Here is an 18,732-nt window from a genome sequence, read left to right as displayed (position 1 = left end):
ATAAACCGAGAGCAGGAAGATGAAAAAAAAAATTAAGTTATAACAGTTTGCCACATAATCAATAGATTTTTACCTGAATGCGTTGTGGTGAACCTACAGAAGAGTCCGTGGAAATAATCTGGATACGCTGGGAAGGGCTGGTCATCACTGGAGATTCAGATAGTGAAGCCTGAACAGTCTGCACCTGTAAATAACATACAGAATTCTGATTTAAACATTTTAAAACACAGATATTTATTTACTAAACAGCATATGACCCTAGCATGCAACTTGTATTTATTGAAAAGGTTACAGTCACTAAACCAACTTGAGTTCATTTTCAATGAATTATCAGAACATTGTTTTCTTTGGGAATTGAATGAATCTCACAGATGACCAAAAAACACTCCCCCCCCCCCCCCCCCCAAAAAGGACAAACACCTCAAATCACTGGATAATTATTATTTTCCTCAACCAAACAAGATGTAATTAAACCATGTGATTCTTCAGTTTACTGAAATGCAGAAATATGCTTTTTTCAACTTCCAATTATACATTCACCCCATTTTTTTTCTTTTGTAAAAAAACACACTGTACACTCAATGTGTCATGTGAAATATTTCACCCTTTAATTATTTTTTAAAGTATTTTATGAACCATCTTTTAAATTTTCAGGTAGCCCAAATTTAGTAAAGCTTTCTTTAGGCCCCTAAATAAAAATGTCCTCAATCCCAAGTACATATATGGGTCAGTAGATATGCAGATTCTGCTGGAAGAGTGCACATGCCTTCCATCTGACCAAACTGGCATTTAGTTTTTATGTCTCTGACCTTACCTCATCTATATAGTTCTCTAAAAGTATGGTGTCTTTACAGCCCACTTGAACAACATAGTCTCTTCATTTTCCAAGTAAAAGCAAGAATATTAACAATATATTATTTTTAAGGTAAAAAGATAAATTTAAAGATGGCTGGTTATCTGGATATATTTGTTTTATATAATATTTATATAATGTTTATTTTATAATTATTTATTTAATATAATTCCACTTGTTAAGTGTGCTCATACTGTTTCCTGTTTTCTTTTTCCAACTTGTTCTGCTTTTCTACTTCATAGTGGTGCAACTTTTTTTTGGAACACGCAGTTCAACAGATCTCGGCACGTATTGAGGTATATGTAGGTAACTCCTGTCATTCTAGTGAGGGTTTCACTAGTGTGACATTATGAACGCTCTGCTTTCCTGGTGCATTTTACAAGTCAATAATCTATGATGTTGATCAATACTTTAATTCTTGTGAGAAAATTCAAAACAAAAGATAATTTTGTTCTAAAGCCCTATACTGCACATGTTCACCAATATTTTCAGAAAGGTTACAAAAATATTTGAGTAACAGTATGCACAAGAGTACTATTTTGCTGTGACAGGCTGAAGGAAAGGGCAAGTAATAGAATTCTAAACAGTAAATAAATGTTCACCACAGACAACAGTATGAGATGGATATTTTCTCAGTCACGTTCTTAATTGAAAGTTATTATGTAAAATGAGGGGGAAAAAAAAACAACAATTTTTGAAGATTGCCGACAGCAAATTTTACAAGTACAACATATCTGAATACAAAGTATTATGAATTGTTACAATATAAATTTATACAGATAGTCCACTTGAATGTGCATAAGACTCTGCAGTGATGTACTCTATAAAAAGAGAACAGAATACAGCACTCCTGATTTCTTCTACACTCAGTTTAAGCCATACTTACTTGAAAGCAAGATGAATAGGCCAAAAATTCTTTAGAAAAAATGTTCTATAATCTCAATGAATTAGAAACTTAGATTTGTACGCTAAATAAACCTTATTTAAATTTTAACAGATTTTACATTTTTATAATTTCAGAATTTTAGGAATTTCATATTGTAAATTCTGCAACTCACAGTATTTGTAAATTAAAATTGCAATTACAATTTCAATTTTAATCAATTTATGTTTTCATAAATACCTCCTAAATACACATTTACACTGTCCCACAGTATCTACAGGATACAGTTTTAGTATATGGCTGATTACAATAATTACATTCTATAAAGGAATTTGAGAGTATCAGAAGTCATTAATATCTGCAGTGCCAGGTGGTCAAAACCAGGAAGCTCACAAGTTGTTTTTTAATTAAATCCTCTTATTTCGAATACCCTTGGAATGACTTATCAAAACTTGTACAGGTGGACAACAAGTTAGTGTCAATTTAGTCATTTCCTGTTTAATATACAAAGATATAATTTACAATGAATTTAAGGAAATAAAAACCTGTTTGGACAGAAAGGAAAACTTACTGCACAGTCTCTGGGGAAACAATTTTAAAATACACAAGACTTTTAATGAAGCCGTACACATTTGAACAACAGCCTCCTTATCTTTCATGCCACGTTATTATCTAAACTATGAACCCTTTAAAAGGTCTAAATTAGAGCAGGAAGATCTTTTCACCTTCAATTATAGGTTTCTTAGCCTTTTTAGAAGCACCTTTGAACCTTACACAACAAATTGCTGGGAGCTTTGAAACAGATCTGTATTCCCACGTTGTTCAAGGATTTGTAGCAACTTATAAAAATAATTCCTATATACACACATGGTAAATACACAAATTCTGTAAATGTTTGGCGACTGAAGAGCCATTTCTTTTTTCTGGGTTTGTAATATACTTGCTGCAAAAAGGTCCTGGTATACAGCTATGGCTCTAAGTACGACGTCAATACAAAAAAAATCTCAATTTTAATAGTATGGACTACGTTCTCGTATAAAGGGTGTTTGGTTTTTTTTTTTGACAGTCTCCTTTAATATACATATTATTTCTCATCTTCATTCTATGACTACTCAGCTATCTTAATTCCAGCACTGAGTTCTCTATAAAGTTGCATAAGTTTGAGACCAACTGCCAATATGTCACTTTCATGTTTAAATAGTCAAGAACGTATTTATTAAACTGAAAAAAGGACAATATGTTAGCCAAAATCTTGGCTGAGAAGATATGGTGCACAATGAAGAATGTTTCTATAAATAAAGGTTTCAGTGTGCACATATAAGTTAATTTTATACTCTTATTAACATACCCATACATACTCAGGATGGAAAAGGACCCTGAAACACAGAACTTCATTTTTCAGGCTTGCCTACTTAATACAGTGAAAGAAGAGGAGTTTTAAATTTCTGACTGCTGAAAATCTCAAGTTTATTTTCAAGACTGAATACTTATGCCATTGGCTGACAGCAGGACAAGAACCGTAGTAGAAAGTCAAATGCAAGAAGGGAACATATTTTTTGAAATACATAATTAACAAGAGAAAAAAATTCTTCTGCAATTTTGTTTGTCAGCTGAATTTCTACATTGCATTGTTACACACCTATAAAGGACAGGAAAGGATAAACTTCTGATGATTTATTATAGTCCTACCCATTCAATTGCAACAAATTTGACTTTTTAAGTAAAAAAAAATAAAAATAAAGCAACAGTAGTCCGAGAATATGCAACACTTGTTAGACTCGCATTATATGTGTAATCCTGTTAGTGAACTTAATAACACTGACTATGCTAATGTGTTGTTCAAAAGAAACACCACACCATGAAAAATCTCTACTACTTGTTTAAAGCAGCCACTGTGGAAGTTGTATATACAAAAATGTAGTCCTCCAAAGTCAGCAATGGTACATTTTTGTAATTCTAAAATATGTTCTTAAAAATTAAATACACTTTCTTTTCTTTAAGACTGGAAGTCTTTCAAGAGATAGTGAAAGAAACAAAGTCACCCTTATTTCATAGGAAACTTCAGTGCAATTTACACAGGCTTATCAACAATAATTTCAAAGTAACAACTAATACCGTGGCTTAGAGATAGACAGAAAATTCATATAACGTAAAAGATAGCTCAAAAGACCCTAATCTCCCTACACACACACACACAAAAATAATTATAAATCAAAACACAAACTTTAAAAGACAGGGAAAAACAGTAAGTTTTAATAGATTTAGTATTGTTTGCTTCCTGAAGCTCCCTAGCTATACACTGTACAGACTCTAGTACTTACAGTGTCAAATCCTTCCTGCAGACTTATTTACATTTTTTCTCAATAAACCTCTGAGGTCAAATCAATCCAAAAGAAATGCTGAAGTCACTTTCAGTGAGATCACAGATACCTGCCTCCATTAATGAGGATTCCAATCAAAGAAAGCAACCAGAATTGTTTTAAAATGCCCTCTCTATGACCCTGCTCCTCTGAAGGTCAAGTGCACTATCATTCCCTGTAACCAAGGAAGCAGAATCGACGTGTTCCTGCTGTTTTGCCAGCTGCTGAAGGAGTTTGTCTAATAATAAGATTAATTTCATCTGGGGAAGATATTCCCAGCTTATCAAGCTTCCCCCCTCCTTTCTTAAGCTCCTCAACCTGCACTCTGAATATTTCTTAAACGAAATTTGAGAAAAGAGCTTGTCTGCATTTTAATTATTTTCAAATTGGCAAAATTTAAAAGGAAAATCCACCACGTTTCCTGTGGAGCATCTTTAGCCTTAAAGTTTATTAACCTAATGTATTTAAAGGAGCGTAGGCCACTCTAAACTTGTCCAGATCCCACAAATACGAAGTAGCATGATCAATCTTGCTACACTTAAGAATTAATGCACTAAGTTTGTTATGCCTGGGTGATTCTTGTGATTAATTTCTATCGCAAAACATTTGGATGAAGGTGCAATGATGATTGATGAATGAAAACAAAATAAAGTATTTAGAAATTCTTAGAAATGAGAAATTTTAAGTTATGCTACCTGAACTTCTGGCAAAAATGACTGTACTCGACGTTGTGGTCTCTTTTTTTTGGTGTGTGTGTTTTTTGTTTTGTTTTTGGGGTTTTTTTGCAAGTAAACTTGAATACAGTGAATTTTCATTAGCAAGTCTTATGTGTGACCTGGGGATATTTAAGTTGATCTGTTATATTTTAACTTCAAGGACTCCCAACCTTAGCTCTAAAACGTGCTCATTATTGAAAACAGGCTCTTTACTTGATAGAAAACACAGTTATTTACTGTACAACTATGTAAAAATAGTAACTGTGAATAATTACTGTAACTACAGCATTGCATTTACAGCACAGATACAACTTAAAATGTCAGGTCAACTAATTGTTAGGTAGTGTGGGGGAAACTATTATACATGAAATCTTAAACATGTAAGAACACCCACCGAAATTATAGTTTTATTATTCTTGTGCTAAATATCTGACCCCATACTTAATAACCTTGTAACACTAGACTTTTATTTGCCTTTCAAGAAAGAGGTTTATAATATCTAATTTGCAGCTATCTTTCCTGGAACAAAAATTGAATCCTGAATATAATAATGTTCTATCACTACATAACCCTCTGCTCAGAAATATATTTCCCATCTCTGAAGTTCAGAACAGCTGCATTGCAAAGGTGGAATCTTTGTAAGACTTGAGCAGAAATTATAAAGAACACATAAGAAAAAAAAAGACTAAGTTGCTTGTTTTTTGAATTGAAAGACAAGTTAGCAGAGTAATTGAAATCCGAATTAAAATATAAAACCAACCAGCTATATAGTGTCCTGTAATGTATTGCCTATCTGCCCTAGTAAATCTCAAAGACTTGAGCAAGAAATATATATACAAAATGCATATTTAACTATGAGATGTTAGATTTTTAGGTCATTTGGGGTTAGATTTTTAGTTCCATCAAAAAAACACTAAGTATTATATGCTGCACAGATATAATACAAAGACTTTCATTCATTTTTATATGACATCAGATATGCTACTGTAATAAACATCCATAGTAAAGCAGAATTATTATTTTGTATCTTTAGAGTTTCCAATATCAGCAGAAACATTGTTATAGAACAATGTTGCAAGAGTATATTAATAATGAGTTTATTATCAAAGAATTACAGAACAGTCTGTGTTGGAAGGGACCTCACGAGATCATCACATCCAACCTTTCATAGGAAAAGAGAGCCTAATCCAGCACCCTCTTGAACTGCATCTTTAAAACCTCCCGTGATGGGGATTCTATTACATTCCTAGGGAGTTTGTTCCAGTGATCGCCTCTTCTAACTGTTAAAAAAATAAATAAATAAATCTTACACCAAGACAAAGCCTCATCTGGTACTTCTTGTACTCACTGCCACTTGTCTTCTCCACGTAGGTCCTTATGAAGAGAAAAACTCCATCCTCTTTGTAGCCACCCTTTAAGTACTGGATCATGTTTAATATTAATCATATTATGCTTAATACAGTAGCGGGACTCTCAAGAAGATTCTGAAATTATTGTGAATTGTAATTTTCACAGTAAAACTACTCAGAATTGAATTCAGATATCTATCATTCTGCTTAGAATCTAACTTTTGTTCTTGTATGTATTTCACTTATTGGAAATGTCATTAATACCTCTTGCATGTGTCTGCAGAAGACCAGGACCTATCTTGTACTGGAATTTTCGCTACTGTGTAGAGAGATTATGGAATTCGATCTATATCAACTGGAGGGAGCAGAAAAGATAAGAAGCCATCAATATTAAATGTAATTTTAGGACTTAGGACGACTTGACATCTATGTAAGCAGTTTTCAGATTCACTGCACTAACCAATCCTATCTGGTATTGATTAAAAACATTTCATGCTCTTCTATGCATGTGATTCCCTTAAAAGTTCATGAGGACACAACCAATATTTCAATTTTAGTACCCACAGAGCAACTAGATACAAGTAGGCAGAATGGGAGAAGAAAACTTCACAAAGCATGCCAAGTGTATACTACTGGAAGATGGAGTTGAAGTGGAAGCTAAGTGGCAAGGCATGGAGAATTGTCTGATTTGGACCAATCAAGAGAGGACTTCATTCACCTGGGCTCTCAAACTACCAAGTTTCACTAGTGATAATTTCACAGGCTGAAGTGTTTGGAAATCCATTAATTATTTGCATTAAATGCAACAGAGGATCTGCATAAATTCCAGGAAATAAAAAATATATACTTAGAAACATATATATCCACTACCTTGCATCATTAAGCTGAAAAACAAGTATTTGACAAATAGGTGCATTTCTAGGGCTGGCAAAATTAAATTAGACTACTTCTACTTATTTATTGTCATTTTATATAAATATAATTATATATATATAAAGTATATATTTATATTTTTCCTACCTTTTTTTTTTTTTAGAAAAGTAACTAACTCTACATTTTAGTTGCAATCGTATTACATTGTATTTCTGATATCTGCCTGTGTTGGTGTAAAAACAGGACTTTGAAATGAAGGTTCTCTAGAAATTTCATGATTGTTGCTCTTTGAAATAATGAAGATTTCTTCATAGCCTTTCAGTTAAATTGCTTACTAATTTACTAAACTGACTTGCCAGTAGTGTTTTCTTTACACACACATGTAGATATGCTCATACAAACACGTACCTATTGAAAATTTAGTTAATAAGGACAGGGTTTTTTTGCTTGCTTGTTTGTTTTGTTTGTTTTTAATAGCTTATTCCCCTACCACCAAAACTGATAATGAAGGAATTATCTGACAAATATATCAAGGGAATAAATCAATAGGCCAGAGACTGGAGGAATTTTTGAATTCATAATTTCGCTAAAGCCTCTAGTTCTTCTAACTCAAATAGAAGAACATTTCCTGTAATCATGCTACTAAAACTCAAAGTGAATGTATTGCCTGAATGCACTGGTCAGGTATCACTAAGTAGAAAACAATTGCAGAGGTACTATTATTATTATAGAAAACAGAAATTATGGCATTGTTAAAGCAACTGCAAACCAAGTATGTTCAACTGTACCCTGAAATTGAAACTTTTTACAAATTTTATCTCATTAAAGTTAAAGAGAATTTCAATGAAAGATACTGTACCAATTTTTACACCATAAAAAAACCTGCTACATCTCAAATCATATCAGAAAGACTTTTTTTCTATAAATATGTTTCCTAATGAATGTCTTTAGCTACTAAGCTAATAGGCCTTTATGAAAAGCGTATGTACCGCCTGGAAATTAATATTTGTTTCACAAACAAGAAAAATATCTGTATCTTCTAAAAGTTTCAGTGATACTGTCTAGAATGAACTGTGCCGACCACCTGGACCCTTTGTAGAACGGCAGATAAATTCAGATTCAGAAAGAGATCATCCATACTATTACTGCCCTAACAGTATTCTGCTGCAATATCTTGTACAAGACATTTTAAGTCAAAGGTCATGGAAAAAGCTGTAATTCTTGGCTCATCTGCATCACAAAAAATCCTCAGACTACATCTGACATAAACGCCTGGCTGACCTATATTACACCAGAGATTATCACATCTGGTAACATCTTGAATTCAGAGTCTGCCAAGCTGTGTAAGGTATGTAGAATCTCCTTTCTCCAATATGTACTTTGTGTGAGATACCTCAGTCTGACTGAGTATGGCTAGGTCTTAACAATCAACAGTGAATTGTATTTGAAGTAAGAATGATTTGAGAACATTCACCATCAAAACTCCACTTTGAAAATTCATCCAAAATGAGAATATGGCTACTGATAACAATAAAATATTGAAAATAAATGGCCTTATTTTGCACTTTACTAACTCTTACAACACAGTGAAAAACATATTTGATCAGATTGGCAGCATTTCTACTCTCACTTTTCATCACATAGTACTTCACCTGGATGTAAGTCTAAACTGCTGATCTATCAATGGTGTAACATGTCAGAGACATCTGAAGAGAATATGTGACAAAGATAACCAGTATTTTTTTAGTGCCATTGCAAAAGGTACTTTCAGAAAGGTCCAAGGTTTTGATAAGTTCTTTTCAGGGCACTGGGGAAACTGAATTAAACTTAAATCCTCCAGCAATGCAGCCGGCCTAAATAAGCTCCCAGTAAGCACAAGGCTCAAGATATCCAACTCCTGTGATTTTCCCCCTATAGCCTCTAGCAGGGAAAGAGAAGGACGCAATGGAACAGGAAAGGGACAGCACTAGCTACTGTTAAAAGTTCTTCCTGGTCACATCAGAACTGATGTTGGAAGAAGGAAATCGCCCTTATTCCTCCCCGTAGTGACAGCTCTACCTGAATACTTCATGTTAAAACTAAGGTGCCACACAGACAATAAACGTTCATAACAAAATACATTTTCCTTAAACAATAAGAAAACTAAATCTAAGTAGGTGCTGGGACTGAACCTGGGCCACTGATATATTGCATAGTGACAGTACTAAATAAATACTCGATAAAAGTGGCATTACTTATTTTGAATTAAGACTGAAGTATTTTTTATGCTTTTCAAAAGCAACTCAAGATGAAGAGAAGTAGCTGAAATTCCCTCTCAATTCCCTAGCTGCTCTCTGTCCTCCAATTTCATGAACAAGAAGTATAGTCAACTGCAGACACTAAAAATGAAACACTTATCCAATCTCTTCAGAAATACACAGCTGGAAAAATGCAAGCAGCAACACTGCTATAAAGAAAGCAAAAGCAGTAGAACCATTAAAAGGACAATTTTAGAAAGCCCTTAAAACAATATTCAGTACAAAATACAAACAATAGTGGAGAATACTCAGTTAACTCCAGTGATACAGCCACAGTATCATGGAAAACAAACTCAATGAACTCTTACTCAAGAAAAAAAATGGCCTACTTGCACAACAGTCCAAGTTGGTGCTAGGCATCAAAGTTTTCAATAAACTCATGCAATACCTATGTGGCTATTATGTTGAAAAACTGACACGGATACAGCTGAACATGCCAATATCTGCATTAAGTTACCCTGTTCAAAACTTGTCTCTCAACATTCATAAACTAAAATTCAGTACATGATTAATAACTTTCCTTCCACTTAATTTTCACTGATAAAAAGTAATTTTTCAAAAAAGCCTCTCATTTAAAGCAAATGTCAAGCTTTACACTAGATTTTACATACAGTATTATAGCATACTTCAAGAAAATTAGTAATGTCTTTAGCTGTATTAAAACCTGTATCTGACTGCAGACACCCAACCATTCATAAAAAAATGGTTCAAAGTTTAAAGGTAACATCAATCAACTCTTAACGAGACACTGCTGTTTGCAACTCTTTTTCCATGAAAACTGGTTTTCGTGGGGTTATGCAGCAGACAAGTGTATAATTTAAGGAGGAGGCGAATACTATAAAGAGATGAAGCCCTCTATTTACCCACCGGCCAGGAAGAAATCACAGAGCTTCATAAATTCTTGGGATGAAGCGATCTCTCCAGTGGTAAGATACAACCATCACACTATGTTACCACGGTGCATTTCCTGCACGAGGAATTACAAATGTCACATATTTTATGTGTCTTAGATGTGATTATAGACCTCAAATTCTATGAAAATACTACATGGTTTGCAGTGTTTCCATTACATATTTTTATTTCCAAGATGTTTTGGAAGACTTTTTTTTTTTTTTTTTTTTAATATACTTGCCAAATTGATATCTGATATAGAAAATTTGAATGAAAAATCACTTGTCAGTTTCCAGTGTGAAATTTTAGTTTTTTTGGAACTACTCCTTTGGTCTTACTTCCATCATACTCAGTAGTCCATTTTCCACATTGTAGTACAATCATTGTCATTATATACTTTAAAAGAACCAACATTTTTTAGAAAAAAATGCTATAAATAAGGAATTTGTAATCTATTTCTGAAAATCCAATGACATTTATTACATAGAGCTTCTTCTTGAACTGAAGGTTGGGTTGTTTTTTTTTTTTTTTTTTTTAATATCAAGGTATAACCTTAGTTCAATTAGTCAAAAATCCAACAAAATATCTAAGATATGGGCTTGTCTACAGAAGACTCTTAGCCTACTTGCCCTTCATTATTTATGAAATCCTATAATTATAAAATCATATGATTAAACCATAGTAACTTTGAAAGATATTAAACCAAATATATTAAACCAAATAACTTTAAACAACAAAAAACTAGTTTATTTGATTAAAGTTTGCAAACTGAAAGAGAAATTATTTATCTTCTATGGCCATATGCAGTTTGAGTGTTTGTGAGTCAATTTAAACATATTAGCCGTTGAACATCCAAACTTCATTGATTATACGTTTATGACATGACTATATCACTTTGAGTAGATTTTAATGCTTGTATTTCATGTATGTAGACGCAAAATATAAAGCCTGATTTAAATTAATCACCCTATTGTAAATTCAGTAGAGTACATAAGTAAAACAGGTATCTTCAAACATCGTTCCAGATTTAGATGGCAACTCAAGAGATGAGCAGAAATCTTTCATGGCTAAAGTGATTAAATAATTATCATGTTACCAGAAAAAAATAAATATATATATATATATATATATTTAAAAAAACGAAAACCAAAAAACTCCATAATACAGACAAGTTTCTCTACAGCTCATGGTGAACTTTCTACATGCATTCCTACTACAGAGGCCACCAGAACAAAAAAACTGCAAACAAACCACGTATGGGTTGCACTGGTTTCTTGTTTGTTCCCCGTTGTGATGCAATACTGCTCTATAAGGATTTCCTGTTCCGTTTATGATAAATTGTAAACAGCAACGACAATCTTACATAGTGGTATCATCTGTCACTCACCTCAGCCACCTGCTGAGCCTCCACTACCTGCTGAGCCAGCACCTCCATATTGGTTGCCATGGTGAAGCAAGATCATTAGAGAACCTGTTTGAAAAAGATGCCAGCAACTTCCATCAGGCACAAAAGTTAGGGCTTTTCCTTACTATTAAAGAAATCTCTGATAGGACTTAAGAATTTACAACACTGCTCGATTTATCTGACAAATAAGAAGATATGCCATGGATGTGTGAATGTGTGTGTACGCACATATATACGCACAGTGCATGCATGTAGGAATCATAGTACTCAGAAAGCTAAGTTCTACTATTATAGGCACATACTCATTCCTTTACTTTATAAAGCCTGTCATATATCTTTTTTCTCTATTATTTAAGCAGCAAGTAAGAGATACTAACTTCATAAATTAGAAAGGACTGATTTGAATGTCAACTACTGATGCACTTTGTGGAATACAGACTTTTTAAGGAGCTGTCCTGAACTCAAAGGAAGAGAAACCTTATGATTAAAATGGCTTCTGACTATGCCCTGCAAAAGTCATTAACTCTAATAGCATGCTCTTCACATCTCTTCAGATACGGTGCAAAATACAGCGCCATTAGAGCGCCCTAAGTCTACTCATATGTATTCACAGAATCGTTCAGGTTGGAAAAGACCTCTAAGATCATCTAGTCCAACCTTCAACCTAGTACTAAAGTCCACCACTAAGCCATGCCCTGAACTAGGAAAGAGCAATCTCAGTATGGTGCTTGAGCAAATTTTTATTGAGTCAATCCGTCAAAGTGCCATGATCACCCATATTCTTACAGACATCTTGCACAATGCAGGAAATAGGCTATCACATCTAAAAAAATAATAATTTAGATAATGGAAAATACATTGTAATTATAATGTAATAGTATTGTAACTCTGAGGGGAAAATACTACTGGATTGCTTTATACTACTTCAAGTGTCTGTACCTTGAGCTTCATGCTCTTCAGGGGTTAAAAAAAAAAAAGCGCTGTGCCTCCCCAAGGGTAAATTTAATTAAGGCTTCAAATTCATGCAGTGCATTTCGAATTGTGACTTGCTTGTTACAGAGACAGAGTTCAGATCATGACCCAAGAGTAGGTAACAAAAACGCATTCCTGAATACCAGCACATACGTTTTCTATTAAACTTTCTGCTGATACTTGCAAAGCAACCATTTCACATAAAATTAAAAATAAATACTACTATCAATAGCAAAACACATAATAGGAAAACGCATTCATGTCCCCAGCACCATATACCCCTCTCCAAACTCAATTTTTACATAGCTAACATTGTTGAAGATGTCAACATTCATTAAATTAAAAAGATTAAATCTTATTGTGGTAAATTAAATGTGTAAATGACGTGTATACGTCAATGGAAGATCATTTGTAACAATGCATAACCAAAACTGACACATCCGCTGTGGAAATCACAGATATGCTAGTTTCCCACACAGCTTTCTATTTTATTTTAAGTGTTCAGCCTGCATAGCGAGTTTACAGACCATTTCCACCAGACCTATCTAATATTGCAGCTTATGGATAGTTTCTCGATGTGTTCTGTAATTCCTTCTCATTGTTTTCTCATTTTTAAGTTCATAATGAAAAATAAATATATGCTTATAACATGTTTTCTCAGTGCTTTAAGATGAAAAAAACCCTGAAGATGAATTTTTTTTTTTGTAGGAGTACCTTTTTAAGTCCCAATGATATCTTTGCTGTGGTAAGTCTCTAACAGATTTGCTGGTGGTGCTGTTATCCAAAGTTTTTTGCACCTTCTACCCTCCCAAGACAACAGTAAGTTGAAGCAATCAGATCAAATGCAGTTGGAAGCTCACAGACCAGATCGACATGCCAGCATTCATAACACTGACTTTCGGAGCGACGTAAGAAGCAAAATCTGCTTCCTTAGCAAAACCCCTGAGCAGTAGACTTCATAAGGAAAAAAAAAGTTCTCAAAACAAACCAATAAAAGTAGACTATAACAGCAAGGAGGCAGCTGGACCACCAGGATAACATTTCCAATGTAACAGGGTGGCAGCCAACTGCAGTACACGCAGATGAGCTACTGCACAAAATACCGTGCAAAACCAGCTCTCCCCCTAAGTTGCAGGCAAACCTCAGAGGAAAGTCACACGCTCCAGCTAAATGCTTTCTGGGTGGGACCGCACCAGGACGGCCGCAGCCGAGCCCAGCTGCGCTGCCGTCTGCGCTCATGGCCCAGCGACGCCGCCTTCTTCACACCGCACGCCTCACTCGGCCAGGCCGGGCAGCAGGGCAGCAAGCGGCTCCTCAGCGGCACGGAGGAGAAGGGGGGGGGGAGGCAGGTGAGGCTCTGCCCGGACCCCGCGGGACGTTGGCAGGAAGGCGGCAGGAGGCGGCAGAAGCCCCGCGACAACGGGCACGACAGGGCACCGCGACGCCGGCGGCCGAGCCCTGCGGCCGAACCCGGCCGGGGCGGGCCCGCGGGCAGCCTCCCGCGGCGCCCATTGGCCGCCGTTCCCCGCGACCGCCGGCCCCGCCCCGCCCCAGCCGCGGCGCCATCCGAGAGGCAGCCGGCCCACTCGCGCCCCCGATTGGCTGCGCGGGCCGCCTATCAGGCCGCTGGCGCCGCCTCTCGAGCGAGAGGGAAAACACCGAGGGACGCGACTAAGCACAAGATGGCGGCGCTGGCGGGCGGCCAAGTCCCAGGCGGGGCTGCTGCCGCCGCCATTAGGCCCCCCGTTCCCCTCCCCCCGGTATATCCTTATGTCAGGCTACGAGAGGCCCGGGCGCGGCAGGAGGGAAGCGGCCGGTAAGATGGCGGCGGCCTCAGCCCCGTATGCAAAGTACCCGCCGCCCCCTCCCCTCCGCCCTCCCGGTGGCAAAGGTAAAAGGGTCGGGTTCAAGCCGCCGCCTCCGCCCGCTCAGACTCCATCTTCCCTCTCCGCGTCCCGCACTCGTCATCTCCGCGACCGTCGCCCCCCGGCCAGCGGACTGCTCTCACCGGGACGGGACCGGCTCCGACCTCAAGGGGCCCACATCCCAGCACAGCGGCTCCGCGCTGGAACACCCGCAACGGACCGGCCCCGAGCCACGGAGACCCTCCCTCCCTCCCTCCCTCCCTCCGGCAGCTGTAGGCCTCCCTACGGCACGGCCGGCTGCCGCTCAACAGCACGTTACCGAAGCCTTCACGCCCCCCCCTCTCCTCCGCCGCTCGCGGGGTGTCCCGAGCAAGGTCCCGATGCTCCCCGCCCGTCCCGGTCCGGACGGAAGCGGCCCCAGCGGCCCGGCTCGATTCTAAAAAGCGATTTTTACCTCAGGAGTTGGCGCCAAACGTGCCCTAGCGGGGACCCGGACCCGAGCCCGGGCCCGGGCCCGGGCGGGCCTGCGTTGGGTGGAGGCGCCCAGCGGCGGCCCTCCCTCCCCCCGCGAGGGCGGCGGCGGTGAGGGGCTGGCGGGGTCCGCGGGGGGCGGTGGGGGGGGGGGAGGGCCGGGGCTGTGCCACCGAGCGGGGGGCGGGGGGCGCTTAGTGTTACGGTGTTTGCCGGGCCCCTGTGAAAGGTCAGAGTTCGTGACCCCGCCCGCCGCCGCCCGAGAGCGTCTCCGCGCTTCCTCTTCCCAGCACCACGCCGGCCCCGGCCCCCTCCATCCTGCTGCCGGGGCGGGGCCGGGCCGGCGGCGGGGCGGGGCGGGGCGGGGCGGGGAGGGGCTACCTGCGCCGCTGCCCGCGTTCGCGCCAACGCTGTGGCGGGCGGCCGGTGCGCCCGGGCCGGCGGCTGAGAGGGGCTGCGGGTGCCTGCGGGTGCCTGCGGGTGCCTGCGCCCGGGGGCGCCCGGGCTCCCTCCTCTGAAACGGAGGGTAGGGTAGGGCAGGGTAGCGCCCTGCTTAGGTGGAGCCCTTTCTGAGCCCTGGCGGCGCGGCTCTCCTGTGGCATGGAGTTAACTGGTACGGGGTGGTTGCTCTGTGCAGGGGTGGGTGTAAATATCCCACGGGTACGTGGGATGCGTGTCTTAGGTTTTACCGAAGACCCTGAGTCAAAGGATTTGGTGCTGACTTTTGTTAAGGCTGCCTTCAGACCATCGTGAGTTTTTGTTTCGTTTTGTAAGGTTGCTGTCACTGACTAGGGCTCACCCAGCAGAGCTGGCCGTGAGGATTGTTCTGCTTCTGAACGTGTGATTATAGGGGGTTGTGAGGTGTTCTTGCAACATACGTCCGCGGTGGTTTAAGAGCTTACCGCCTTTAAGGGCTTGTCATCAATAGCCCTCTCCGAGGCTATTGAATATTGACTCATGGGCCCAGTTCTCTGTCATAATTGTGTGTAGCTGATTTTTAACCTACACCTATCAAAATGATCTAGCTTAATTTTAGTACTTCTAGGAAGTTTCTTTAGTGTCTGGTCATTTTGACAGAAGCTGACTTAAGGAGTGGTCAGACATTAAAACTGGAAGATGTGAAGTAACAGTAACTTTTGAAATGTGTGGAAGAAAGAAGCTGGAAGCAACGATGACTTAAACAGGAGATGCTATAGTCTGAATAGTTAGAGTAAGCACCCTGATTTTAATTAGAACTGGCTGTGTCTGATAGCCTTGGTGTCACAAGACTGGAATTAATAACGCTAAGGCACATGATGTACAAACATGCTTGCAATAGATAAAGGCAAACATTTCAAAAAATGTCCTAGGTACCTATTTACTACTGTAATTTTAAATATTTTATACAACGATTTTTCAAATTTTTCAAAACACAGACATGTACATACCTCCAAAAGCCGATTACTGAAAACACATTTGCAGATTTTTTTCTACATAAAACATAGTTTTGAAGTGTAAATATTTATTTTTTCTTTTTTAAACATATATGTAAAAATTTTCAAAATTCTCATAATACCCGCATTTATGAAGTAGGTTAGATATTAGGGTATGACTTGTGGAACAGCCTCTGACCGCTTGTCTTTGAGAATTTGGGGGAAAAATGGCAATTTAATGCTTTAAACTGTGAGATGCTCATCTTTTGGATGATGGTGTAGGCAAATTTAAAACAAATCCTTAGTTTTTCCTTCTATTTGCTATCCTAAAATGTTTTTATCAGAATCATAATCAATTTTACTCTTTTTTTTTTTCCCACATCACTTATGTTCATGGTTAGGTAGAAATGTATTTCAGAGAATTTTCTTACTGACTTGTCAGTACATTTTTTGATATGAATAAAATTCTTGTTGAAGCAAGTTTGAGATTTGTCTGAGGAAGAACTGGAAATATGAACAACTGTCTCCTAAGGCCATCAAGTCCTGTCAAATATTCTTATGTAAATCTGAACAATTAAAAGGTGCAATATCCTTTCACTATATATTAATAATCTGGTAGCTTAAGAGAAAATGAAAACATTTGCCTCCTTAAACTGATGTTTTTGGGCTTTAAGGGATTTTTGTTGATAATACGGTATATATTGGCAACCAAATCCACGTGTGCTGTGGAAGGATTGCTGTGGCATAATGGAGCAGGAGATGACAAAAGACCAGCAATCGCTGGCATGCTATGCACATAAAGCAGATGTGTGCTGCTGATGATTTTTGAGCATGTTATTTCTTGATCCTGTTGGATGTGTACCGGAGCATACAGCCTGCTTAGCCACAGCTCCCAGAGTTTGTACACTGTGGGAATTTTGGTTTGAGAGGAGGTTGCACTGAAGATTTTTTTGTGTTGAAACCTAATTGATCTGGTGGTCAAGACAGAGGGTTATTTTTGTCATTACGTTGTTTGTTTTTGTGGGATATTCATCTGTTTTATATCACTGTGCTTTTGAGCATGTGGATTGTATGTATTTGTTAAAGCCTAAGGTCTGAGATACTTTGAGAAGTAGGATATTGCACTTAGACCAGTGGTCTAGTTCATTAAAGCAAAATTATATATAGTTTTGAATGTTACCACTAATTCTGTATGCTTTTCAATGTTACCAATGAGTCAGTCAGTTACTGACACTGCTGGAAGGCAACATGTGGGGAAGTGCTTTAAAGATGCATCTTCCTCTCTCTGAGTGGTATTGGAAATGAAAATGCAGTTACGAGAATTGTATATCTTGATAAACAAAGCCTGTAGATACCGTACTGAATGTTTTGCACAGTAATTTGAAAATAAACCAAATAAAATCACCTAGTGCCATCTTACAAAAATGTTCCAAGGTATAAATTGATAATTGTGTGGTTTCTGAGGTAAAAAAAAAAAAATGTTATCAGAAGTTAAAACTATATGCTTTTACGAGGGATTGTATTGTGATTTTATGCAAATAAATATACTGGTATCTCTTAACTTGTGTATTTGATGTAGTTTGTTTCCCATGTTTGAAAATAGTGAACAGATTCTGAGTTCTATGTTACGTAGTGTTGTACTAATCTCTGTAACTACGTGAAATTTTGGAAATGGTAAATTCTCAGCTCACAAGCAATTGATTGTGGTAGTGATAGGCTGGTATTTTTATTACTGTTATTTTTGGGATGCCTCTAGACATAGCCAATGCAAACATACTGCCTGTGCTCTAGTGAGATGTCTTGCCTTATTTAAAGTTAGAAACAGCTGAAAAACATTGTGACTCCAACATTTTGTGATAGCAAATTAAGGATAACAAATGGTTATGTATTCCTTGGCATTTCTTCAGTTGCTGTCCATTTTCTTTCATTCCCGTTTCTCAAATTTCTCATCCACCCTTATCAACAAGTATCCCACTGAACGGAAGTGTAAACTTGCCAAAGCCAGAGGAGAACTGGTGCTCTGCCCTTCTCTGGTGCCTTCTCGGCAGGTTGAGGAAAGGTGTAGAGAACAGGAGGAGTTCTCTCCTTGTTCTTGTTTCTGTTACTAAGAGGAGAACACCCTTCGAGCAGTTTTACTCTAAACTCTAGTGTGGAGTGCAGTCTTACTGTGCATCTGCGCCGTGCTCACTGGGGTTGGCAACAAACAGTGTAATAAAGCTGCATCAAGAGTGTGACGAGTTTTGCTGCAGGTTATTGCAAGAACTTAAGTGATCTTAAGTGAATTATCCTGTATGCCCTTGTTTAATAAACAATATTGTTAGATAATGCTGACACTTGATAAATTTATATACGCTCTTCTGAAGGGGCATTAGTAGAAGGTGTTTG

General features: G+C 38.3%; 1 protein-coding gene across 6 annotated transcripts in view; it reads right to left on the bottom strand.

Annotated features, from left to right (window-relative positions):
• NR2C2 (nuclear receptor subfamily 2 group C member 2) overlaps positions 1–15,470 on the bottom strand; it is a 46,615-nt gene extending 31,145 nt beyond the window's left edge. Inside the window, exons 1-3 of one of the 6 annotated variants that reach the window (XM_080605524.1) lie at positions 14,919–15,247; positions 11,610–11,693; positions 74–184 (exon numbers count right to left, since the gene is read on the bottom strand). In XM_080605524.1, coding sequence (XP_080461650.1) covers positions 74–184; positions 11,610–11,669 — 171 coding nt within the window. In that variant the 5' untranslated portion in view covers positions 11,670–11,693; positions 14,919–15,247. Of the gene's footprint in view, positions 1–73; positions 185–10,198; positions 10,299–11,609; positions 11,694–13,313; positions 13,729–14,607 lie in introns of those variants that run through there. The other 5 variants (XM_080605529.1, XM_080605525.1, XM_080605526.1 and 2 more) reach the window with 5 other exon arrangements.
• Positions 15,471–18,732: the final 3,262 nt, after the last annotated feature.

Source organism: Anser brachyrhynchus, assembly GCF_964034855.1.
Source record: "Anser brachyrhynchus genome assembly, chromosome: 10".
In the NCBI taxonomy this organism is placed as follows: Eukaryota; Metazoa; Chordata; class Aves; order Anseriformes; family Anatidae; genus Anser; species Anser brachyrhynchus.
The sequence above is the reverse complement of the archived record's forward strand: the minus strand, read 5'-3'. Positions and strand labels throughout refer to the sequence as shown.